General features: G+C 38.8%; 2 protein-coding genes across 3 annotated transcripts; both read right to left on the bottom strand.

The window, feature by feature from the left end:
* Window positions 1-4,187: 4,187 nt before the first annotated feature.
* Window positions 4,188-6,515, bottom strand: il19l (interleukin 19 like). The gene is made up of 6 exons (XM_032513316.1): window positions 6,486-6,515; window positions 5,938-6,126; window positions 5,687-5,749; window positions 5,368-5,520; window positions 5,216-5,278; window positions 4,188-4,349 (listed from the first exon to the last, which is right to left on the bottom strand). The coding sequence occupies exons 2-6, from the start codon at window positions 6,100-6,102 to the stop codon at window positions 4,257-4,259; spliced, it is 537 nt and encodes a 178-aa protein (XP_032369207.1). The 5' UTR covers window positions 6,103-6,126; window positions 6,486-6,515; the 3' UTR covers window positions 4,188-4,256.
* A 3,427-nt stretch (window positions 6,516-9,942) lies between these two features.
* Window positions 9,943-19,059, bottom strand: prelp (proline/arginine-rich end leucine-rich repeat protein). Of its 2 annotated transcripts, none has more exons than XM_032513315.1 (7): window positions 18,943-19,059; window positions 12,816-13,251; window positions 12,542-12,727; window positions 12,268-12,425; window positions 11,932-12,128; window positions 10,832-10,907; window positions 9,943-10,665 (listed from the first exon to the last, which is right to left on the bottom strand). In XM_032513315.1, the coding sequence occupies exons 2-7, from the start codon at window positions 13,245-13,247 to the stop codon at window positions 10,575-10,577; spliced, it is 1,140 nt and encodes a 379-aa protein (XP_032369206.1). In that variant the 5' UTR covers window positions 13,248-13,251; window positions 18,943-19,059; the 3' UTR covers window positions 9,943-10,574. The 2 variants fall into 2 exon arrangements, with proteins under 2 accessions (XP_032369206.1, XP_032369205.1); XM_032513314.1 differs by having other exon boundaries at window positions 18,956-19,048.
* Window positions 19,060-26,724: the final 7,665 nt, after the last annotated feature.

The following is a 26,724-nucleotide window of genomic DNA, read 5'->3' as shown; positions in this document are numbered from 1 at the left end:
GAGGTACAGTAAGAAGCTAGTGATATTTCTTGGACCGCTTATTCTGATCATACTGTTTCCTTCAGTCAGCTCTATGTCCTGTGTACTCTGTCTCCTCGGCATTGGACCAAAGCTGAATCAGTTAAATCTTATCTTTCATGTATCACTTTGTCAATCACTAAGTAACAGTCAGCAGGGCGCTGTCTGCTCTGGAGATGATCACTGTGTCACTGTGACTCTTTGTTCTCTCTAGTGTTGTCAGTTTCGGATGTTGTCACTAACCGGTGCTCAGGATCTGCAGTCAGCAATACTGCGGCACATTACCTGAAACCTGACTGCTGATATCATCCAGTTGATTCAGCTTAGTTGATTATGCTTTTACCTTTTTCCTCCTTTTATATGCACCACATTTTCTTTATTTGTGTTTGCATATTGAGTGTCTGCAAAGTCTATTTGCGCCTTTAGAGGAAATCTATCTGTCTTTACAAATAGATTCACCACATTTCTCTTTCAGTTTCACACCTGTCGTCTGACTGCGGATGTGTGTTTGTGTGTTTGTGTGTGTGTGTGTGTGTGTGTGTGGGGGGGGGGGGGGTAGCATTGAATCCTTCAGAGGTCTCTTTCTGTTATTGTTTATGTCAAGTGGTTGTTGAAATACGGACGTAAATAATAGTAGTAAGTGTGTGTGCTGGTGTTTTAGAGTTGTCTCAATACGCCTACAAAGAAAGAAGTTACTATGAGAAATATTAATGAGGTGACAGCGTCCTGTCCAACCACTCACTAATTCACATTCATTAATGGGTGTTGTTTGACAGCTAATATGTGGGTGGGCAGAGGCCCATTATTAAGGATTGTGCAGAACAGAAAATACTTGAAATCGTATCTATGATCTACAGAGACCCCTCTGGATTCAGGGAAAATTCTTTATCATTGAATTTCCCCCTTTCCCCCGCATGGTGAATGTGATGTTGGGGGCAGCCCCCTACTTCCCCTGGGATCGAAAAACGTGTGCGTGGTAATCTTTCAATGTAAACTGTGGTAATAAAGGGCACATTTGAAAAAATTATTAAAATGTGCCCATTTTAGTAATGTAATCTAAAAAAAGTAACTTCCTCCGAAACCTTTTTCATTCCACAGAGCCCGAGCAAGCAACGGGGGTATTTCGTAACCGAAACAAAGAAGCCCCTGCTTCTTTCGACAAGGTTTTTTTGGGAGATGAAACTTCAAAATTCCCAATCAAGAGTTTTACCTGGACATTTTCAACAAGTAAATTAAAGAGACAAGCGTTTTTCCCCGGTTCAAACCGGATTGATAATCCAGTGTGGCTTCCAAAAGAAAACTGATTCTCCATATAATTTTTTGCGCGTTAGGGGGAAGTGCGTAAGCACTGCGCGTAGGCCATTCGCAATGTATGTGAGGGGGTTAAACCCCCCTTATTAAGCGGGTCTTTGTGATGGCCAATTTTTCCCCTGGTGTGCAAAACGAGTGCTGAATCAAATTAAAAAAAAAAAAAAACAGTTTAATTCAATTTTAATGATGAATCACGGGGTTTCTTGACCCTTTTTTTTTTAATTAATGGGGTTTTTGGGGCTACCAATACTCAAATGTCAAACAAAAAGATGGGGGGGGGAGAAGAAGTGAAAAGGGATATAACCGTGGTAAAAATCATCATGTGCTGTGCGTTGCTATCAACGACGATGCTGGTTGTCTCTGTTCACCCGAGGGATAAAACACTGATTTTCACTGATCGCCCCCTAGAGGGGAGTAAAAAGCTTTTGAACGGGGGTTTTTTGTAAAAAAAAGATATAACTTTTTCAGAGTTTTGACCGTTGCTGCGAAGTTTTAAATCAAGGCCCAAGATATGTTTTAAAAAAAAACAATTTTCAAGACAATGGGTTTTTTACATCCTTAGTTGAGTTTTAAGTCTCTCGTCTCGAGTCACTCGTTCCTCTACAAGACCTTTAGGGTTTTTTTGCTGGTATTTTGTTTTTGTGTGTGTGTGTGTGTGTGTGTGTGTGTGTGTGTGTGTGTGTGTGTGTGTGTGTGTGTGTGTGTGTGTGTGTGTGTGTGGTGTGTGTGGTGTGTGGTGGTGTGTGTGTGCGTGTGGTGGTGCGTGGTGTGTGTGTGTGCGTGTGTGTGTGTGCGTGGTGTGCGTGTGGTGTGTGGTGCGTGTGTTGTCGTGTGTGCGCGTGTGTGTGCGTGTGTGCGTGCGTGTGTGTGGTGTAATGACTGTGGGATCGAACAGTCTTGTTGAGGCGTTTATACGTATACACTGTATGTGTTTTGTTTTGTGAATAATTTATCTGTGTTACTCGTTATATCGTTAATAAATGAAAAATAAAAACATATAAATATTAAATCAATAAGCTACATGATGCATACAACAAAGATAATTACACAGTCATGTTTATAAGTATTGTTGTATTCATTATACAGACACTTTGGCATTGCTGAGTTTCTGTCTGATGACGTGTTTATGATACATACATGCAGTTTCCTCTCACACAGCCACAGCAGTCTATTCCCCGACAACAGCATTTCTGAATTATTTTTGTTACACACTTAAATTCAAATAACTTTTCAACCGAACACCTCAGGTTGCCCGGCTTCTCTAGCAAACAGTTCAGTTGCTTAACGATTTGACCTCTCCCCTGCCGCTGAATGCAAAACCTGCCCATCTCCACAACGCAGTACTGTAGTATTTCAGCCAGGAGTAAAGTCATTTTAGAATGTGATTACATTTTGAAATCCTTACAAAATACACTGAAATGTGTAACATATTAATTGACAAAAATACAGCTTTTTCTCAAAGTATTAATTAATTAATTTCTTGGAAGATAGATTAAAACCAACTAAAAAGTCATACAGTCTACGAGAATAAATTGTAGGTCACTGTGAACCCCAAATGAAATCCTGATTGGCTGTTTGTTCAGGTTATTTGAGATAATATTAAGTGATATTTTACACCAGATATTTTGTGATTTAGACATGAAATGTCTAACTTGTCTTAAAATCAACTACTAAATTATCTTTACAGAAGTGAAATTAAATTGCTTCTGGGGTTTACTTAGCACACTTTGCAATCAACTGTGAGAATGTTTGTGAGTGGTTGTTCAATGAACTACACACCTTGATCGTTCTCTGTGTCTGCTCTCCATAGTGAGTTGTGCATATTAATTAATACAACACGTCTGCTTTGAAGCACATTCAATTGTTATGTAACAAATTTACAATTTTTTGTATATTTTTGCTGGAGTTTCCTGTTAGGGCTTTGGATAGTGTGGATTCAGTACCAATGAGGAGAACCTCGGTTTTATTACTGTTTAAAGTTTTAAGGTAACGGACATCCGGCCGACAAGAGTAAAATCCGGTGGAATTTCCTGCGGCTTTGGCGCAATCACGCAAGTGGAACATCGAGGATACAGACTGGTACAAGCATAATGTCGAGGCAGGCGCACGGTGTAGTTGAGCCAAACTATGAAATTTTCCCCCTGTAATTTTACATTATTCAATAAGATGTGGTGGGCTTGAACACAGTTTCAAGGTCCCTGACACTTACATGAGTTTTTGATGTCAAAGATTTTTTGTAGGAAAGTAATTTCTCTGTAAGAGGATGGAAAACTGATGTAACCACATGGGCTACTAACTATTATTTGATTATGATAAGCAAAGGTTTTGAGACAAACAAAGCCCTCACACCTCTCTCTTTGCCATTACCAAATTAAATAGGCTACAGTCGGCTTAATAGGCGAAGGTCCTTGGTCCTCTGGATTGTGCAGTCTCAGAAGCAGAGTTAAGGGCAACAAAAACATGGTGAGCTAGCAGCAGCAGCATGCCATCTCGTAGCCGCCTCGTATAATAAAATACCAGTCACAGGAGCCATTTCTTCTACAGAATGAGTAATTTGACCTTTGATACTTTTAATGCTTATAATGCTTATGTAATTTTACAGAGAAGAGCAGACAGAAGTCTTTGTGTTGAAAGGAAACACTCAAAGTCAGTGAGTAAGAGTATTTTTTTATTGAAGTTTAAATTAAACCATTGTTACAGTGTCTGCTAACCGTACAGTAGAAGCACACATACTTAATGATAACTATGAATGCATATACACTTATGTCAATATATATAATATATATAATATTTCATAAATATTGTATAAAAAAATGTCCACATGTTAGTGGATGAAATAATTATTAAATTAATTCAAGTACAAGTAATGTCACATCAGAAGTTCCATATCTGACGTTAGCTTGGAGACTGCAGGCACTTCTGACTGATCAAGTGTGTGTTTTCTGGCTGAGTCCCTCCAGCCACTCCAGCACAGTGTCCAGTTCTCCCATGGCCTTCTGTGCCGCCTGGTTTATTTCTAACTGCTCAATGGAAAGAAATGGAAAAAGGACAGAGAGAACAGTGGATTTAATGATGGGCATTTCTGTATAGAAACAAATAAGAGTTGGGTTTGGACAGTCAGGATATTAAGCCAAAAATATTAGATATTTAAATAAATACCTAAAAAATCTTTTGATAAGAAACCACATTATTTTAACCTCTTTGAGTTTTTAGGAGTGCACTGTGTCAGATTTTGGGTAACATACAGAACTACATATTCGTATTGATGACATTATTTTGCAAATCCCATCTTTATTCCTTTAACCCTCATAATTGTAATTTCTGTGTTAACGGGACAAGACTGACTCGTGATTAACCTCGGCCGAAAATACAAAATAAACCCATTATTATGATCCAATAAAGTTTTTATCTTCAAAGCTAACTTATTATGTATTGATTTGAATCCAAAGTCTGTTTTAAACTTTTAATTTCTTTGGCCCAATGGACCTTTCAACTTAAAATAGACCACTCGTTCAATTATATATATAATAACATTTAAAGACTTTTTAAAGTATTTACTAAAACTGTCACATATTTGGTTTTGTTAGAATAGCTATTTCTGGAGATATCATGAAGCATTGATCCAATAAAAAATAAATGGTACCTTTTACTTATCAGAAAATGGGTCAAATTTCACCCTGACACAATGTAAGGGTTAAGATATTAGTAAGTAATACCTAATGTATTTTAAATAATCTATTGGCAGTAAGTAATCTAAGTAAATAATCTAAACTCTTCAAAATAGAATATGTTTGAATTGGACCACACCTGTATCCCATAACGCTACTGAAAACCAATTGAAATATCATTTAAAAAAGTGAATTAATTTGCCCCCTCATCTACATACCTTAATAAACTCGGCATGCAGGGAGTCGACTGTTCTCTGTGTGTCCTCTACACAGTGGCAGTGCTGCTCAGAACAAAGCACAATTATTAATACACATTATTGGTGTTTATAACTAAAGATTTAACACCTTAGTTTTTGAACAGGTAACTTACACATTTATGTATATCTCTTCTGAGGCTGACAAAAGCGTTGGCCAGAGCGCTGGAGCAGCGTTGCTGCTGCGGCTGAGAAGAGGCGTAGTTGCTGAACACTCTCTCTACGTAGAAACGCAGCACAAGACGTAGGAAACAGCACTTTTGACCATCCTGATAGAGACACATGAAGGTCAGATTACAGCAGCTCTCACACATTCATGTTACATACTCACACATTGTTTACAAAGCCTTTATCATTTAGAACAGAGAAATATTCAGAATCGGAACAGGAAATTAGGATAGAAAGAATTCCAGCTCTACATGGTAAAAGACTCACCTGAACATGCTTCATCAGAGATTTGTCCAGAAGTTTCACTCCGATCTCACTGTCTCCTTCTATCTGTAACGCAAAGTCCACAGAGAACAAGTGAGAATCTCTTTGCTGATAGGTGTTTGCTGTGAACAGTTTCTGATATGATTGTGTGGTAAAGTGATTGGGCCTGCATGTTATGGTGGATGCTGCATTTGTTGATTTCTATTATTTAATTTGAGTCAGTGGTTTGAAGAGTGTGTGTGCAATAAACTCACCACTTTTGATCGTATGTCAGTGTAATATTTGCGCAGTTCGTGGGTGTGAACATTGACAGAGCAGCTGTCAAGGTTCAGGGTCCTGCTCTCCACATGTTCACTCAGACAGCTGATCAGGAGGAGAAGGCAGAGAGAGCAGCCAAGCAGCATCTTCATCATCATCATCGCTGTGGTTGTCGGATGGAAGAGCTAACAGAAACATTTTGTTTGTTAAATAGAGAACAAAATTCAGAAGTTGCATCCAGCAAATGCTCAAGGATTTGCTTATTAAATGACTTAATCAATGCATAGAACTGTTTTTTTTCTGTTGATAAACTAATATTTAACAGTATAGCATTAAAAGCATATAATCTCCTTCAAAAGTGACATGGTATTTGCATATAATCTCTGATCCTTTCTTTTCTTGTAGCGTACTATCACACAACACCATGTGCAAGCAACATTTCAATTCAATTTATTTATTGTGTCAAATCCTAACAGAATTGATCTCAGGACACTTTTTAGACAGAGTAGGTCTAGACCACACTCACACCTGTGTTTAGACTCACCTGTGTGTGTTACTCAGAGGAAGAGTCCTGGGAGAGATGTGCTTCTGTGTCTCCATGCTGTCTCCTCTTATAGTGGAATTAGGGGGATTTCACCATTGCACAGCTTGCACAGACACACACACACACACACACACACACGTGCACGTACGCGCACACAAATTGGTTTACAGGAGGAGGAAGTATGTTGCAAATAAAGGAACTGATGTCTCAATACCAGATTGGATGAAAGGAAACAAACTAATGATTAAAGATTTCCTCCTCCCGGATGTAATGAGAAACTTTCACTGTCAGTGATGCAATTATTTAATAAGTCATTTGTTAAATTCTTTTTTTAAAGATTATTTCTTTGGGCTTTTCCCTTTATTAGTGACGGTGGATAGACAGGAAAGGGGGAGAGAGATGGGGAATGACACGCAGCAAAGGATTCGAACCCGGACCGCTGCAGTGAATAATATATTCATCTGTGTGTTACTCGTTATATCGTACTCATTTCATTATTGGGCTAATGATCTTTTAAAATGTGTTGCTCTATTCTTTCAGGGTGAAAGATGGGCATGTTTTGCACCATTATCAATTTGTTTTTATGTTCTCCCTGATCGATCACCATGTCTGCTCTCAGGTGTTGTATAGACGTTCAGCTATTTACTGGAACTAAAACCTCCTTTAGCACATTGTAAGACATATCCCCTTGAGGAGCACTCTCACCGGGCAGTGACATCACTCCTGTCAGACAAGTCCTGATCGGAATCACCTACCGTACCTGCTCACTTACCTGGCCGGTTTAACTTTTAATAGCTGCTGAAAATGCAATTCAGTGAATAGAATCATAAGCATGGGAAGTCCAATGGAGAACAGGAATATCCTTTGGTCATGGAAATAATATACATAATAGCAATGTAAATAAAGAAGTGAAAATTTCCAGATCCAATACTGCTGTGCATCCGTCAGTGTAAGTAGAAAAAAACAGCTGCCAGCACTTCCCAGCTCAGGAATGCTTAGTGCTCTTGTCTAACCACTAGAGGTCGTCACAAAGCTTTATGAACATGGAAAAAACGTCAAACAATCCAGATCACATGTCTCAGAATCTGTGGCACTGCTTCAACAGCTGGTGAATATATCATCTATTGGTCTAAGATTTTCATGTTCATATCAATCACTTTTACTACTTTAACACAAAGTAGGCTATGTATTACATATTTTGAGATATGAGATTGAGTCACAGTCACATTTTTACTGTCTCAAAATGTTATTTTACGCATATATGAATATATTAATTTCACGCAAATCATAGGTCACATTTTTAAACACACGGAGTTGCCTTGTGAACTAACAAAAGTTTACATTTAGTATTTCTCACCAAAAAATACTGAATGTTTTCTTGAACGCATTAACTTCCTTTAAAGGGGCACTATGCAGTAAACCTATTCACTCAGATCTTTAACCTGAGTCTTTAAATTGACTCACAAATCGCAATTCTCTGGTAACATTAACTCGGATCAGTTGAGTCCTACTACAGTCCAATCTAAAATGACAACAGCGCCATACACAAACCTCTTGCAGCATTAGCTACTACTGTTCCAATTTTGTAGGCAACAACAACTCCACAAGTCAACTCAAGGAACTTAGTGAGCAGAGAGACAGTCCGACCCGCAGACTCAGAGCCGGAAGCTCGCAGACCATGGGATTCACTTGAGAACTCACAAGCCCTCAATGACTCGTGGGTTGTCAATGCTCGCGCGAGTCAGCCAATCCCGCAAATCAGCCGGCTACGTTATCATGAGTGGATCTGATTCAGACGAACGAGTGAAGTCTTTCCCCGAGCTCAGGGAAAAGCAAATCAATAACAAAAGCCAATCTTTCCTTTCTGAAATAACAAAAAATGTTCTGCACGTAGCCTAGCTAGGCAGTCGAGCAGACAGTCTGAAACATTGCAAGCTCGCCTCGCAGACAACTCACGAGTCCTCGATGACTTGTGAGCTTGTGAGTCAGTCAATCGTGCAAATCAGCTGGTCATGAGTGGATCTGTATCAGACGAGCGAGTAAGCTCAGAGTAAAGCAGATCCACAACAAAAGCCATTCTTTCACTTCTGAAATAACATGCAATGTTCTGCACGTAGCCTAGCTAAGCATACTGTAGGTTTGGTATATACATGTAATATTAAAATGAAATTAGGTCGAGAAGACAGTTTGAAACATTGCAAAGGCCTGGTGGTCAAAAACTCCACAGGGTAAGAAAAATCCCACTCTAAAACAGAGTGTGACTTTCCTTAGTTTTGCAATCCCAATTTCCTTAAAAATGACTGTGACATAAGTTGTGTTGGTGTCTGCTGCTGCAGAGTTATCAGTGAAGCACAGTGGTGGAAGAAATATTAAAATAGTATACTTTTTTTTAAACTTTTTTACTTTACAGTAAAAGTAACAAGGCTGCAGTGTAAAAATACTCTGTTGGAGGTAAAAGTCCTATATTCAAAATCTTACTTGCATAAGTTAAAATACACACTATTTGCTTCAAACGTAAAAAACTATGTGCAGAATGACACATTTCGGGTTAATATATTGCCTACAATATCACTGTTTTATAATTATTGATGTTATAACATGTACATAATTGGTTAAGGTGGGGATAAATTAAATTGTGTATTATACTGCTTGGTAGCGTAATCTATGATATCATAACTGTCAGGGTTACTTGTGGTTCCTTGAGTCTTTAAAAGTAGAATGGGAGTCAGAGCGTTCCGCTATCAAGCTCCTCTCCTGCGGAACCAGGTTCCAGTTTGGGTTCAGGAGGCAGACACCGTCTCCACATTTAAGAGTAGGCTAAAGACTTTCCTCTTTGATGAAGCTCATAGTTAGGGCTGGCTCAGGAGAGTCCTAAACCATCCCTTAGTTACGCTGCTATAGGCCTAGACTGCTGGGGGACTTCCCATGATGCACTGAGCACGCTTCCTGCAGGTGTTTCTGGCTCTGGATCTGTGGTTGGAGTCACCTGCTGCCTCCATGTTCCTGCTCAACACCCTCTACAATTCTCCATGTCTCTCTCTCTCTCTGTCTGTCTGTCTGTCTCTCTTTCTCTCTCTCTCTCTCTCTCTCTCTCTCTCTCTTTCTCTCTCTCTCTCTCTCTCTTTCTCTTTGTCTCACCCCCAACCGGTCGAGGCAGATGACCGCCCACCCTGAGCCATGGTTCTGCTCAAGGTTTTTGCGTCTTAAAGGAAGTTTTTCCTTGCATCTGTCGCCTGGTGCTTGCTCTTGGTGGGAACTGTTGGGTTTCTGTAAATAACATCAGAGTAATGTCTACACCTGCTCTTTACGGAAAGCGCAATTAGATAACTGTTGTTGTGATTTGGTGCTTTATAAATATAATATAATTGAATTGAATTGAATTGAATTGAATTGTAATTGTAATTGATTAGTATGAGAAGGTGGTAATAAAATCTCAAAAATCAAACACTGTCAAATGATCAGAGAAAAAAAGTTTTATTTTCCATTATTTGTACAAAGCTTCTTTATACAGAAGAATAATATACAGAAGACTAAGAATAAAAATAATATTTTTTACATGAAATACCTTGAAAATCACAGGCACATTTAGACAGTTTCTACTACATGGTAGTTTTGTTTTAAACTAGTTCTTCTAAAATCGACTGCAGGTCTGTTTGCTGTCCATGGTGGCAACTCTACTCTGGTCACATCTGCTAGTGAACATAACTACCCTCCATATTTGTAGCATGTCTGTCAATGTACCTGTATTTTCAGGCGTTGTACTTCTTTAAGTTTTTTTTGCATTGTGTGTCTACAAACAAAAACAAATACCTAACCTTAAAGTTCAGTATATCTTCTCTTTTTGTAGATTCGTAGTTCAAGGTTTAAATTTGTTTGAATTTGGCAACAATGAATCAACTATCATTGCTGTACAGTTATTTTTTCCATTTATTGGTCTTTCAACAGGATTTACGATTGATATAACTTGTTTTTCACTGAGCATGCTTTGCCTTTAACTGAGTTGGCACAAAGTGACTCTGTGTGTATTTGTGTGTGTAATGTACGTGTGTGGTTTGTGTGCATGTGTGCATAACCCCAGGCACATTTCTCCTAAATGACAATAGAGTGGAGGTGTCTGAAGCACATGATGACATCCAGAGGGATCGGAGGGCTCAGATGATTTCCGTCTAAACGCAGGTACCTGACACAACAGAACAGGTGTGTAAGATGGCTTTACAATGACAACTGGTTTTTTAAACTCATTAGTTCCTGGCATAATTATTGTTGTTCCTATTTACTTACTGCCAAAGATCTCACTGTACCAGTTTGTATTGATGAGTGCCAAGTGGTGACATAGTGTGACGTACCTTAGTTTGGGCACCAGACTCTGATCGCTCACATCAGTCTGCAGGCTATAAGGGCAGAGCAGGGTGCCATTGATGCCTGCCGGGAAAACCCACAGTCATCAATGTCCATTCCTCAAACAAGCAATAATATGAAAAATCGGCCAGTTGAATAGGATTTTTTGAATAGGACTTTACTTGCTTATCATATTAATATTTAAATCTTGGCAATTTATTTATAGAATTACATTTGTTTCAGTTGTCTTCATTCTAAGTCAATCTGAGTATTCAACAGTGTAGCAGTAACAGTATATGAGTATCATACATTCATTTTAACAGATCAACTGACTTAGCTCCAGGTAAAGTTAGAGCTTGAAAAGAAAACACTTTGGAGAGCTGTAACGTCAAATGAAAATTCTCTGTAGGTTTATCCCAGTGAGTGGGTAGGTTTAAATCAGATTAGGCAACATGTAGTGGGACAGTTCAAGTCAACTGACTCATTAAATAAAATGTTTGCTTGTATAGACAGCGCAACGCGTCACACTCTGAAAGCCATGCACACTGGAGGGGAAAACAACTTGACATGGTGTCACCTGGAAAACATGGACGTGGCTGTACACACACACACACACACACACAAACACACACACACCCACACACCACATACTTGCTTGTTTTGCCTTTGTTATAGTGTAGCAGGATAATAGAAGTTTATCTATAAATAAGTATTGATTATGAATCTGTAAATTAAATACATTCTATCATACTACAAGGAGCAACGGCCAGTGATTATTTGTGTATATGTTGTAATAACAGCTGATCAGTGTTTGGATTCACTCCTTCACTGCTCACATTATAAATATGAGATTAATTATTTAAGATATATAATATCTGCAACTTTAAGAGAACACCCCTTTTTAAGACACATTTAGCCAGTTATTGGTCCCTGAATAGTATTTCTTAAATTAGATAAAGTTAATAATATATCTATAATCATAATAAACTAATATTGATAAAATACCTTTGATGCTTGCTAATAACTGAATCTGTGCCCCCAAATTCCATACTTCTGCTACCTCTCACAAATCCTTAAGATGGTGCAGATTGCTGCTGAGATAACTTACTCTCGATGCTGTTGTGGTTGAGGTGCAGGTGCTCCAGGTGACTGTTGAAGAAAGGAACCGAGGCGAGCTGGTTGTGGGCCAGTTGCAGGTCCAGCAGGGTGGATATGTTGAACACAGACTTGGGAAGACCTTTATCACTCAGCTGGTTGTAGTTCAGCCTTACAAACGCCAGGTGGGTTAAGCCTTCAAAGTAGTCTCTGAATAAGAGAACAATGGATGAGAAGAACAACTGTAAAATTTGACATCCAACCTTTGTTTAATAATGCATGCAGTGTGTGTTTGCCGCATGCGTGTGCGTTTATCAGCTATTTGACAACGTGTGCACTGTATACTTGCTTTGGGATGTCATCTATGTTGTTCTTGTCCAGGAAAAGCTGTATTAGGGTACTAGGTATGCCCGCAGGCATCTTTTTCAGGATGTTGTGAGCCAGATTAAGCTGCATGAGGCTCTTCAGGTCCTTAAATGTGTTCTTTCCCAGATCACTGTCACTCAGCTGAGAGAGAAGTCATCAGGCACTTTTGTTTGCTCCAGAAATGCATGCAGTACAGATGGTTGAAACAGCCCATTATAGTAAGATGCTCACAAAGGTACTTTTAAATAGAAGTTTACCTGGTTGTGGTACAGGTCGAGCAGTGTCAGGTTCTCCATTTTGCTGAATGCACCAGCGGGGATCTTAGAAATACGATTCCTACCGAGGCGGAGCTGTTCTAGGTTTGCTGGAAGACCGGAAGGTACCTCTTTCAGGTGGTTACGCTGTACATAGAGGTACAGCAGTGCTGGGATCTTTTCAAACACCTGCAAAAGAGTGGATGCAGAAAACACAATTATACATGGTTCCATGTGATTTTCAAATCATGAATTTTAAACAAGGAAACCTTCTAACGTTTTTGTCTATTCGGTGAATGCGGTTATTAGCCAAGTTGACCCAGCGGATCTCAGTGGCGTTAAGGAACGCCTCTGCTGTCACTTCTGAGATGTAGTTGTTCTGCAGGTACAAGTAGTGGGCTCTTGATGGGATGACAGGGATCACACGGATGTTTCGGTTCTCACAGTTGAGAGCATTGGGATAGCTCGGGGAGCAGAAACACTCTCGGGGGCAGTCAGGAAACATGGAGGGCGGGCCCAGGATGGGAGGGGGGAAGTCTGTGGGCTCCTGGGGCTCTGGCTGTGCCGGTACAGCAGGCTTTGGGACAGATGGCTTCCTGGTGGTGGTTGGGCGCTTGGTGGGCTTCCTTGGCCGAGGTTTCTGGGTAAACACCGCCCCCATAAGGAGGAACAGAGCCAATGCAGAAAAGAGTTCCGCGCCGGCCTTCATCGTCCTATGACAGCGCACAAAACAGAGGTAGTTGATTTGTAGACTCTACTGTATGTACAGTTACATGGGTTAATAGTTAAGAGAGAGAAAGCTGTATACCCACAACACACAACCTGTCATTTTGGTTTGGCTGGTTAGCCAATACGGTCAGCTCATCCCACCCACACAGAAAGTTTAACATCATGTACATTGGTCTTTTTTTGTATCTCTCGCTCTGTGTGGGATCTCTGGGGCAGTGCTCTCTTTCAAGTGGGTACAAATCCTGCTTCCTTGATTAGCAGCCATTTACAGGCTCAATGCAGACGAAGGCACCTCTGATTACACTGAAAACTTCAGTAAGCAACTGTTATATATTTCCAAGACCTACTGATTTTTGTTCAACCTGTGTTGAGAGAGAGAGAGTTTTCAGACTTGAACTGGCCAACATAAAGCAGGTTTCTTTTGGATTTTATAATGAAAACACGGACTGTAGTGATGTAAACCAACATTTTCAGCAATCTGCTTTACCTTTTACTCCACAAATGTATGTACACCTGATGCTGCTCTTACATAAGTAGAAATGTTCCTATTCATGACATCAATGTGTTGTTGAGGTGAAAATAAGTAAGATATGTACACTAAGAGAGTAGGCTGGTTAACCCTAGCTTTCATACAGCCTTTACAGTTTCCTTCAGAGTTTAATATTGTTAATAAGTATGTGCATCATTGCTGTGAATGTGTTAGTTATTGTATAGTCAATGTCAAAGTGACATAAAGTGATATATTATTCCAGTTAAAATAAATGTTACAGTTTTTTTTACGATTGCTATGACAATTGTTTCAATATTTTTAGCAATTTTCCTAAACTCTTAACACACCAACATACCTACAACACACAAATGGCAAAACTGTTAATGTCATGCTAAAAATCACACATTGTAAACTAAACTCCAACACAATTTTCAAAATACAATAATACACTAACACAATACATATGTCTTCCAAAACACTGCAAACATTTCTCAAAATCACAAAATTATTCCAAAACACTACCACATGTTCTCTCCCAACAGGAACATTTGGTCAGTCATAGCCCAATGTCATAAAAACGTTAATATCAGGTGTAATTTCAGAAACTGCATCATTTTTTATTTGTCAGGTCTGCCCTTATACAATAATAGTTTATTGCATTGACCATAGATTGTGTTTTACACTTCAGTTTCTCTTGAAGCCTCTCTAAATTTTAGTTTTGTTGGGTTTAGTAAATGCCTGCATTTTGTTTATTTTTGTTGCAGAAATTCAATACAAAAATTATGGAGCCATCTCAGCGTAGCTTTATCGAATGTGTCACTGCCCGATGTGAGTCAAGTCCAGATTTGAGTCGCGTATTTGTCACTTTGCAACAAAAGAATACTGTAAAAAGATGGTCATGAGATTGAAAGAACCTCAACAGCTGAGTTTGTTTCCTACATGGGAATCAGCTGTGATTGATCTATTTGCAAAAGTTCAATCAGCTTTTTCTCTCATTTACAGAAACAGTGGAAAACATGTAAAATGCAGGGAATATATTTGTGTTTCAATTTACAACATGAACAGCTGTTCACTTGGACTTTAGCCTATAAGTTAGGTTCAGAACATGATGTTATCTGTTCTGACATACAGTTTGAAAGCATTTGGAAATTTGTCAGTAAAAATCAATTTTTTTGGTCTTGGTTTACCTTGTTTGAAAATTTTCAAGCATTTTACATTTTGTATTAACTGTATGCATTTTGTGTTAAAGCAACAGGAAATGGGTTAATTGTATAGCCTACACAGACAGATGTTGTGCTTACTGTACTAAGAGTTTGGGAAAGTTGTTAAACACATTGAAAGAATTGTCATAGCAATTGTAAAAAAGCAAGTAAGATGGGGGTTGTGGCTTGAAGATACAAGTGGAAGAGAGTGAGCAAGAAAGTAGACAGTGATTTGTTTAATTTGATCTAATCAAAGAAAAGAAAGGCCAGATACAGGTACAGGAAATTAGTGCTTGTGAGGGAGTGGAAATGAAACGTTTTGGGATAAAGGCTCTATTGTCAGCGCTGGTCCAGAGGGAGTGTTGTGGAGGGGAAAACTGCAGGTCTGGTAGGTTACGACTCTTTGACCCAGGAGAGGCCAAAGGAAACTGGGCTAAATCCCAATAAGGCTCTGATGGAGACAATGTGTATCTTATTGCAAATACAAAAGTGTTGCAAGTAGATGTAAATCAACAATAAGTGAGGTTTATAGCTGACACATCTTTTTAGAGAACAATTCATGTTTTTTATAATGCTTTAGTGTTTTTAAATGTCTTTAGTCTACAATCTAGTTGTCTAGAATCTACTTTGCATCTTTTAGTACATTGATAGTATACAGACTCATCTGACTTTCATCAGGATTAATTTGTGTACTGTAATTCATAACTTTTAAAACGTATGTACGACAGATGTGTGCAACTTAAATTAGCTTAGGTCTTGTGAGTGTACAATGTAATGACTTCATGTCTTCTCTCTCACACACACACACACACACACCACACACACACAGACACACACACACACACACACACACACACACACACACAGACACACACACAACATACAGACACACACACACACACACACACACACACACCACACACACACACACACACACACACACACACACACACACACACACACACACACACACACACACATATCCACACATCTCAAGTGTTTACCCTTTAAATTACACTATTTCAAATGTATCTGTTTGTGTGCATTTGTGTCTTAACACTGTGCATTGAACCACATTAGTGTAACCTTGCTGTAAATAATCACCACACGGCTGTCAAAATACATTATGCTTCAGAAAAAAATGCACACTTAGTTTCTAGTCACTTTTAGTCAGTTGAACAGGCCTCTGGCCAATTTGATAAACATCACATGAATCACGGGGCAGGAATGAGGCTCAGAGCCATAATCTGTCCCGCCTGGAAAAACAAAACCAAACTTTTCACTGATGGTGTTCCCTGGCACTGCTTTTCCTTTTCCCTCTCATCCACCCAGAACCTCCCAGCCCCTCGTTCAAAACCAGAACCAGCTCTCCTCCCCCTCTTGCTGCTGTTGTCATGATCAGTAGTCTGGCAAACCACTGAAGACTCAAAGTCAGAGATGGCTGACTCATTGATTTAATATTTGGCACCTCAGTGGGCAAATCTGATCAGTACAAGAACTACACAGTGGGTCAGAGATCATTATACATTGTCCAGAGTCACATTACATATGACTGTAATTCGTTCATCACTAACCATAATTAACTAGTTAATCGGACTTTAAACCCCCAAAATATTGTGATATTTAAGTGCATCCTCCTTTTAAAAACACAGGTCACACATGCAAGGTCCATTTAGTGTCCTGAAGCTTTTGATTATATCACAGCTGTATCGCAGATGTAGTTTGTCCAGTTGTCATGGAAATGCAGAATCCCAATTTTTATATTTGCATTTGTACAAAAAAGCTGCAAATTCCACGACACATTGTTAATCTCCAACTGCTGCCAGAAGAACTACTAAATGGGTCTATTGGTGGGAATGTATTCTCAATTGCTGTTTCCAGGGCTAACATTGCATTTTGAACCTTGCATGTCAGTTTTCCGTATCTAAAATATGCAAATTCCAAAAAAGTCGGCTAACATTGAGACTATCCACAACTCAATATCAATATATCATTATATATGCACTGTATGTAAAGCATATGTCAAAATATCTACTTTCTGACAATTGAAGATGTCTTAATTGTGCTTTTTAACATCTATGTCCAACATATTATTTATATCTTTATATCAGACCCAGTACAATTGAAGATATTTGAACTGCAGCACACACTTACATATACATTTTAGTGCTATGAGTACTCGTACTGGGCAAAAGTCCTCTTGAGATGTCCATGTGTGACAGGAGATTTAAAAAAACAAACATAATTCTCAGCTGAAAGCTCTTTGTTACCACAAAGTTCTTGAGTAGGAGCTCTTCCCTATTCATTTTGTTTCTTTTGTTGGCAGAACAGGCACTGTCATTCCTTGATCTAAGTGTAAATATTACTTTTGTTTTGACAGACCACTAAATGAATCCTTGAAAAAGAGCCACGTCATGCACAGCTGAATTCAGCGATCTAAGTCAGATATCTGAAAATATAAAAATGCAAATACCTACGGTGTATGTGCCATCATGAAAATCTTTTTACCACTCATCTCTTACCTATTATGGGCAATACACGTTAACTTTAGTTTTTTTTCGATCAGCTAAAGCTAAACTCAAACTACTGTCTGCATTACCAACAGTCACCTGAGCTAAACAGTTCACATCACTTGCAAAACTCCTTCCAAACAACACAACTTTTCACATGTCTCAAAACAGGCTCAGTGCAGCCAAACACTAAGAACAGTTCTCATTGAAACAACAGAACACACTGTAAGTAAAAACACTAGTATCAAACACCAATACATAACTCACAAACTTTTAATCTTTACAGTTTGAATAATTTATGGTAAGTGACTTCACACTAATCAATAGTTTCTCTTAAGAAAAGAGTGAAATTCTTTATATCAATTTTTTTAGGAAACAAAAAGGTATGAAAATACAGTTTTCAGTTTGCTTCAATAGATATATCATTTTATTTTGCCTGTAGTAGTTTATGGAATGACTGTAAAAAAGGTTAAAACTAAAGGTATGTGATCAAAAAGAGCATCGGATAAAAACTGTGCTCAAGCAATGAAAAACAAACTAGAGTTTGGTCCACATGAACTGCTGCTGTGCAGACTGTAGTTAGAGTTTTGCACAACGTAGCTCCAGTTGTGCCCACTGTCGTTTAGAAAGTGGGAAAAAAAAACGGACTCAATATTAAAATGCATTGGTATACATGCACCAGAAATATGATAGTTTCAGAAGTATCTGCCCTCCTTTTTAAACCCTCATCAGCAGCAGATACTCTGCATTAGTAGTGTAGGTGGGGCAGTCCTGCAGTGGCTGTGCAAAGGTTGGATCTACATGGTACGGCGACGATGTGCAGTATAGGAGTTGGAAGGTGCACTGACAAAAAACATTGATGAAGTAATTCAGATAAAATTACACTATTTTAAATTAAATTTAGAGTAAAAAAAACATGAATCTACACTTCATACTTCAGTCTGTTGTCCTACCTGACTGGATGCTGTCATCACTTCTTTTTTGTCCTCAACATTAGCCAGCTCACCAAGATCAATCTTTTTCCTTTTACATTCTTCACAGAGGGATTTTTAAATGTTCAACCCTATTACAGTACACTGTTTGACTCCAGGCAGGGATTTTGAAAAAAAAGCTGCATGCCTGAGAACTTTCTGTCACATTTTCAGAATATTCCTTTTCAGTTTTATTTGAAATGAAGATGAGTGCGCAGAAGTGGAGAAAAGCACTAGCAGAGTTGAAGTGTGCTGCGGCTCCCTGGAGGATAGAGTACCACTTTGTATGGCACAGCGTTTCTATAGAAACACACCAGCATGGCTAAGCTGTGCCTGTGCCAGGATTCCCCCCCTAGTCCACAAACACACATGTAGGCTTCACTGATCTTTCGGCCTCTCGCTGTTTAACAAACAAACACACTCCTGTCTGAATTCTTATCTTATTGATAATGTCCCATCTAAAACAGCCCTCCCTTAAAAAATAACAAATAAACTTTCTTACCTGCCTCTGGTACCTGCCCTCTTTTGTCAAATCACTAGTTTTGTGTCTTTTCTTCTCTCTGCCTCTCTCACTCTTTTCCTTCCCCTCCCTCTCTCTCCCTCCTCCTCTGTTTCTTTCTGTCCCAAACCTCCTTTCCCTCTGCCTCTCCCTCTACCCCCCCATCTCTCTCTCTCTCTTCTCTCTCTCTCTCTCTACTTGGGTGGACAAGCTGCCTATTGGGTTTGTTTGCTGCATTTTTCCCACTGAAGGTCACAGTGGTTCTTTCTCCCCTTCTGCTCGGCTAAGGGCCAGTGAGGTTTAATTTTAATTCTATCTGGAAGACTGCGGGCTCTTTCATGTGTCTGCACTGTGTCACAGTATGTTATTATTTTTGTTCTGTTGCTGCATAGCATGAGAGTGTGTCTCTCAAATAGACAGTGTGCACAGGCTAGTTTACATATTTGTGTGTATGCACATATTTGTGTGTATGCATAAGCATGTGTTCCTTGGGAAAAGGCTGTGAACAGTGAACCTCTGTTAGGGAAAGCCCAATTGTACTTGCATCTCTCTGTCTCCCACCCACTCTGCTATTGTTGAGATGACTGCACTCATACCCAGTCATGTGCTTTTCATTAGCAGCATCCATCGTCACTCCACTCCACGTCATTTTTTCTGTGTCAGTTTTCTTTTCTCCCCGTATCAGTAAACTCAAACAGTCTTATTACTTAGGTCCAGCTGAGCAATAGGGTGTTATTGGGTCTTTTCAGGAAGTGTGGCTGTGTAGCATTGTGTTTAACAAAGTGTGAGCCTTTACTGTGTGTGTGTGTGTGTGTGTGTGTGTTTATATGCCACTGGGGGTTAGGAGATGTGTGCTGTCCTGCATTCCTGAAGAGTGAGCTGCAGCAGAAGGATAATGAGGCAAACATATGTGGGGAACAGTTTTAAACACACATGTACTGTACACATGTGTGCCTCCTTCTCCCACTTTCCCTCATCTTGTTTTTTTCTTTTCATCAATTCTCCCCACTGCACTCCTGTCTCCTCTTCACTCAGTCACCAGGTTTGGGTTACTGAGCTCAGCTGGGAGCAAACATCTGGTCCCAACAAAGAAAGGAAGGTTATGACACAGACAAATTGATATATGTGATAATTACGGCCCCTTCTGATTTGTTGCTTTCTTATCTTCTCTGCTACCATTTGAGAGATGGTGCAAGAATTCTATTGAATGACTCAGCTCCTCTGATCATAAAACTACTCATTTTGCTGTAAAAAATCTTATACTGGGCTGCTTGCAGCGATGACATTATTGGAAAAAGTTGCTCATTTACAGCAACGTCTCATGATGTGTTTAATTTTTCATATAACATCTCCATAATAATAATAATACTATTGTAAGGTTTACAAGTTAATTCACATATTTGACTTAACTTACAAAAAAATATTTACAATGTTTATACAGTTAACTATTTACATATGTGTGTTTACACAGTCAGTATTTGCACATTTACATTTGAATTTAGAAACGTACAATACATATAAAAAGTTTTAATAGAAGTGAACTGGAAATTAAAGCAAAGGTGATTCTCTGAATGAGGTGGTTTGTTACAAATTGTTGGTAACCGGCTACTGTCTGACATTGTCAAAATGTGACAGGCCGGCAGTGCTCTCTCTACAGAGTTGGCCAACGTTTAAATGGGACACCCCACTTATTGCAAGCACAATGAGCTGTAAACCAGGATGTCACGTTCTGTCCTGTGTCAAGTTATTTTTTTGAGTTAGATTCACATTTTCTGGTGGTTTTTCCATTTCCTGTTTTATTTTGAAGGGTTTCTGTTCCCCCTAGTGTTGTCTTGTTTACTTCCTGATGTTTAATTTCCCGCCGTTGTGATTACCTGTCCCCGTCCTAATGTGTTGCACCTGTGTCTCATTGTCTCCCCTGTCTTGTGTATTTAAGTTCAGTCTTCCTCTTACCCCAGTGCCAGATCGTCTGCTTTCCCTGGATTTTGACCAATGCATGTATTTTGGGCTTTCCCTTTGCCGGCCGATTTGGACACTATTGCTCTAAGTTTATTAAGATTGCAAAATAAATTTTAGCTTTTTATTTACCTGAGTTCTGTATTGTGGGTCCATCCTTCTGTGTGTGTGATACAGGATCCCAAACAAAGGAGGCAATACGGTATTGTAGTACCGGTTCCACCGCTATTTTAATGGAAGAACAGCATTACTAGAACATGTCATGTTAATGGCAATTTACTCAATTATTCTGTCCAGCACATGGTGGATGCATCATGAATGGCAGGTTACGCCTTAAACTGCAAGTTCATTTTAGTATCCAGCAGTCCTCATTGCTGTTACATTCTGCAGCAGATGTTTTCCAAACTGACAAAGAGCTAGGCAGGCCTAGGCTCCAGCCCAAAATTACTTGGGCTGTATAATACTCTTAGAACGTTCAAGGAGCGGCCTGTTCTGTCATCTACAGAGAGATTTCCATGATTAAAATAAAGACATACTAACATTCCCCAACATTTACAGACAACATGTTATACTACCGCAACCAAATGATCCAGCATCCTGTACACAATGTGTATACACACCTAAGTTCTGCAGGCTGCACCCAAAGTAACACCCAAATTACATTTATTATTACAATATTCCTGAATAAACTTAATATTCAAACAATGCATGGTGCTTAGAGAACAAATGGATTTAGAGCATAAATGTTTATTAGAAGAAAACAGTAAACACCTTCACTGCTCATTTTATCAAATATACCCCCCCCCCCCAACAGCTAACTACTGGCAGGCCGGCATGTTCACATCATGGAAATTAATGGACAGAGCATGTGTGACGTCAGTCATTTGTTTGTGGCAATCTGCTAGGAATCAAAAAGCTCGAGATAAGCCAGGTCTGCGCAGAATCAAGTACCGGGGATTGCCGCCCCAATGCAGGCCTGTTATATTTGTATCCGACTTGATCCCGGCTTGCTCTGACTGATCTAAGATCACGGTGGCCGCAGTTCTGAAACTCAGCAACTGCAAGACCGAACTGCAGTTACATACTTTCACTGGCAATCTGGATGCAACTGCTGCTGAAAGCTAGCCTACATAATTCGCGGAAAGATTTAGCTTTGCTAGGTTTTAAATATGTCTTTGTAATAGTTATATTACATATAAGACAGGCTGCAAACTGTCAATCACATCATAACCACGTCATAAAAAAAACCCTGCTTTATCGTCAATTTTAAAATCAACGAGACCATAATTCAAAAAATGAACATCATTCTGTGTTGCAGTAGACTAGCAATTGAGACCGTAAACTAATTATGAAAATGTTTACTGAGGAAATAAATCAAGTGAGAAGTGGGTCACTTTCTCATAGACTTCTACAGAAACCAACTTCCTTTTTCAACCACACGTGTCGCCCCCTGCTGGAATTCCGATAGAATGCAGGTTTAAGTCACTATCGCATTTCCTGCACTATGCCAAACCGGATGCACTGTCCTTTTATATTAACAATCTATGGTCCACATGCTGCCTCCCCCTCCCATCAACTGTTGCCGATATGCTGGAAAAATGTTTTGTGGGTCGTGCACTCCATTCTGTTTGTTTTCCATTTACACAGCCAGGGTTATGTATTAACACCAGATTGTTTTCGGCACACACAGAAAATAAAGAGCTAGCTGAGGAGATATTTGTTGAATTTGACAAAAAGTGTATTGGATTAACATCACTTTTATACCATGTGTCTTTTGGGCGGGGTTGAAATGAAAATGTTCTGAACAACATCAGTGACTGTGGATCCCAAAGACAGCTTATGAGACTGAGGAGCATTACATCATGCATGACATCAACTATAAATGACTTTACCAACAAGTAAGCATATTGGTAAGAGAGTCACTAGAAGGAAGCCATCTGGATAGTGGACATTTCCAAATCAAAGCTCATCTGTCATGCATTTAAAACCAAACATTATCCAGCCGAGACAGGCTTCAGCTCTCTTGCTGATGGTTTGCATACCAAACGGATGCACTTCAGTGACATCAGCTCAGTGAGGGAGTGAGAGAACAGTGACTTTTTCTAAATTCTTGAAAAAGTTCTATAGTGTATTTTTACATTGTAACATATCTATTCTGTATTTATGTTCTCGAATATAGCAATACTTTGCTTTATTTTTAGTCCCGTCTCACATGTATTTATTGTTTACTGTATGCACCCTATACACAAGACACATTTATTGTGCCAATTGCAAACTAGTTAAATAAATCTGGTTCTGAAATATGTCGGTTTTCAATGCCTTATAATAAAAAACACCCAACGCTCATCAGAACTGGTTTTCATGTTTTTCAGGGATCTTGTGTTGTTGTTGTTGTTTTTGTTATTGCTATCGCGAGCTAATACGTTAGCTACTATTTATAGACAGGTAAGAGTGACGAATGTTACATACATGGACTCTTTTAGATAGAAAGGATGTGTGTGTTGGATAAACTGCACATGTTTCACATATGAGCCCCTTTGGTTGGTATTCAGTTAAATATGTAATGTGTGATGCAGTCAATCTCTCCTCTCTCACACACACAGACCCTGAACTCCACCTCTCTCACCTTTAACCACTCTGACTAGACCACCCATACCCCTCTTAATGTGTTGTCAGTGGTCTAATTAAAGTGTTATCCAGGAAAACCACAACTACTTTACTCTGATTTATGTTGCATTATCAGCTTAGAAAATCATCCAATGGTGCACAGTGCAGGGGCTGTATGAAAACCTCAGGAAATGGTGTCATAAACTTTTCAGCGTATGACAAACTCTGCAGACTCTTACAGTTTTAAGGAGGATTATAAACTGACCAAATACTCTGTATCTCTCCAATGTTTGACATAACCCTATACAATTTAAATAAAAACTAGATAGTAAATAATAGATCTGGCATTTGTAGTAAAATTTGTTAATTGCTCATTTCTGTGGCTAAAGCTACTAATATCAAGAACAGAAGATTTTGTGAGGATTATGTTTGTTGCTGTATTTCTGAGGCTCATTAGCTTGTGCCCATTACTATTACTGAAGTTGTGTTTTATTGCTGCAATAAATTTAAAAAAATGCAAGCCTTCTTTTTTTTTTTAGCAAAAAAGTGTTTACTGCACTGTGTGTTTGTGACTTTGAAATATAGAAGTAAATGCATTACAAGACAGCAGAATCAGCATCTGTGCATGTGTTTTATGCATAGGTATTGTATCTAGTGAGAGGGCTGGCGGTCTCAGACTTGTAAACAGCCCTGTAAATGAAACTAACAGCTTCCTCAGTTATCTAGCCAAAACCACATGTACCATACAAGTCTGTGTTGGATTTAGAGATGATTGCTCCGCCCAGCAACAAGCAGCCTCTTTACACAGCTGGGAGGTCTGAAACTCTTCGTACATTATTCCTCTTTAAGTTCAGTCTGTTCAATATGTTTAGTTTGAGGCTTATTTTTGGAACAGCAATTTAAAAGATGCTGATTTCATGGAACAATCAGGGCATTGATGTATCTTGCATTTTAATCCTCAATGCTAGTCCAAAAAACATTTCACTGTTTCCCCATTTTAGTGACCTGCAACAACTGGAACTCTTCTGATGTGCCAGCCAGACCTGAAGTCAGTCATGACCAGAGGTGTCACAAGTATTCACATTCAATACTCAGGTAGAAGTAAAGATAGTAGGGTTTAAAAAGACTTCTAGAAGTTGAAGTATCAACTCAAGCTTTTTTACTCAAAAAATCAAAACTACTGGTTTCAAACCTACTTAAAGTATAAAACTAAAAGTAATGTATTGCCATCAAGGTCAAAAGCTTAGTTACAGGGGCCCACAGTGCATTATCCCCCCTCCCCAAAAAAACATTTTTGTAAAGGCCATTTTGACTATAATATAATATTAAAATCTTAATGTTGAAAAATTTGGGATGCACCTGTTTCAGATGCATCTTTGCCCATTGAAAAGCATCGCATTTTAGTACAATGCAAATACATTAAAGAACCATATATGTGTACTACTTTTTAAAATGTAAGGATTAGAAAGTACAGAAAATATAGTAGAATAATAGTAGAAGTAAAAAGTCTGCTGTAAAATACTTACTCCAGTAATGTATAGATACCCAAAATGTCTACTTAAGTAAGGTAACAAAGTATTTGTACTTGACACTTGACACCTCTCGTCATGATTGTACAGCAACAGAAAACCCACACATCTTCACTCCCATCTCATAAAATACTGACGCTTGGTCAGGTACCTTGCATCATCATCAAATTTACATGCTTATTTGTACATCAATTACTCAAGTAATTACCTTGAATTCATGATCAGAGTGAAGAAGAAGAAGAAACTGCCAAGCTCCACGGTAATGGAGAATAAAAAAACTGAGAAAGGTTTTGAATTTGAAGGAACAGGGGCACGGTTTTCTTCAAGAATTCACGGCAACACTGGTGAGAATTTGATACCCAAATGATCATTTTGAGGGTGAAGTTTTTTTTTTTTAAGCCTGCATCAATTACCTCTAGCCAAGGAGCTTCTGTGTTTGTTTCAGTTTTCCAGTTTGTTTGTCTGCCTGTCAGCAGAATGCTGGCCCCATTTCTTTTTTTAAACACTTTACTTGAAGGTATCTACATAAGAGTGACATGACCCTGTCATGAAAGTGTCATAAACATCATAAACAAGTCATAATCGTTTATGCCATGACTCTTCTTTTAATAAGTGTCATTTGGTTTTGTCATGACAAGTTATGGTTACGGTTAGGGTTACGATTCATGTGTTCATGACAATGTCATGTCACTTATATGTAGATACTGTACCTTCAAGTAAAGTGTTACCCATTAAACTTTGGAGTGGATCAAAATCACAGGGCAGATACACAAAATACTTTTCACTTTCTTTAACGTTGCAAGATTGGGCATTTGTGCTGCATTCATGTGGTGTCTGAATAATACAAAAAATGGACCTTAGTGGATATTGTTTAGGCCACTTGGAGGCAGCACAATAATCTATAAACAACAAACATTGACATATTATAGTTAATATGACGAATGTGTTAGCAAACTTGGCCTGGTTACACATTCAGCAGACGTGGAACAACATTAGTGTTAATTCTGAGTCATGTTTCTGGCCCCCTGACAAGTTTATGTCCAATATTGCCTCCCCTTTTAGCTCTGTTTTGGTCTTTAAAACAGAAAAGAAATGGTGGACAAATTCCGAAGCAAAAGGAAATATTAACTGTGCTAATACAAACCACAGATAGCAGTGGATAAAATTAGAACTAGATTCAAAATAGTTTTTGGTGGTTGGACCAGTTCATAGCTAACCTATGAAGATGGTGTTGTACTACTGGAGAGTCTGTTGGGCTAAGGGGTGTGATATGTGAAGGGTCCTGAGGATCTCTGTGTTGCTGTTATGACCCAGCAGGGAGCTTCAGGGAGCATCAGATTGTTTTGACTGATGGTTTCCAAGGCAGAGTTTAGTTCAGAGGAGAGGAATGGCCAGAGCATTAATGATTCCACCAGTCAGTGAGTTTTTTTTCTCTTTAGAAATGACTGCAAAGGTACTTCCCCAGACTATGACACTTTATTAGAAATAACTTGAAAAATAGCCCATAACATCTGAGGTTTGAAGGATTCAACTATAATAAACACTTTGAGATGAATCTAGTGTCTACCAGTAAACATTCCTTCATTGTTATTTTTACCATGTCTATTTATCATTTTTCCACTTTATTTAGATCCTCTTAGCTGACCAAATCAGTGAGCCTGGAAGGTAGTGATGGAAAAAAATGCATTAGCTA

Source organism: Etheostoma spectabile, chromosome 4, assembly GCF_008692095.1.
Source record: "Etheostoma spectabile isolate EspeVRDwgs_2016 chromosome 4, UIUC_Espe_1.0, whole genome shotgun sequence".
NCBI classification, from domain to species: Eukaryota; Metazoa; Chordata; class Actinopteri; order Perciformes; family Percidae; genus Etheostoma; species Etheostoma spectabile.
The sequence above is the reverse complement of the archived record's forward strand: the minus strand, read 5'-3'. Positions and strand labels throughout refer to the sequence as shown.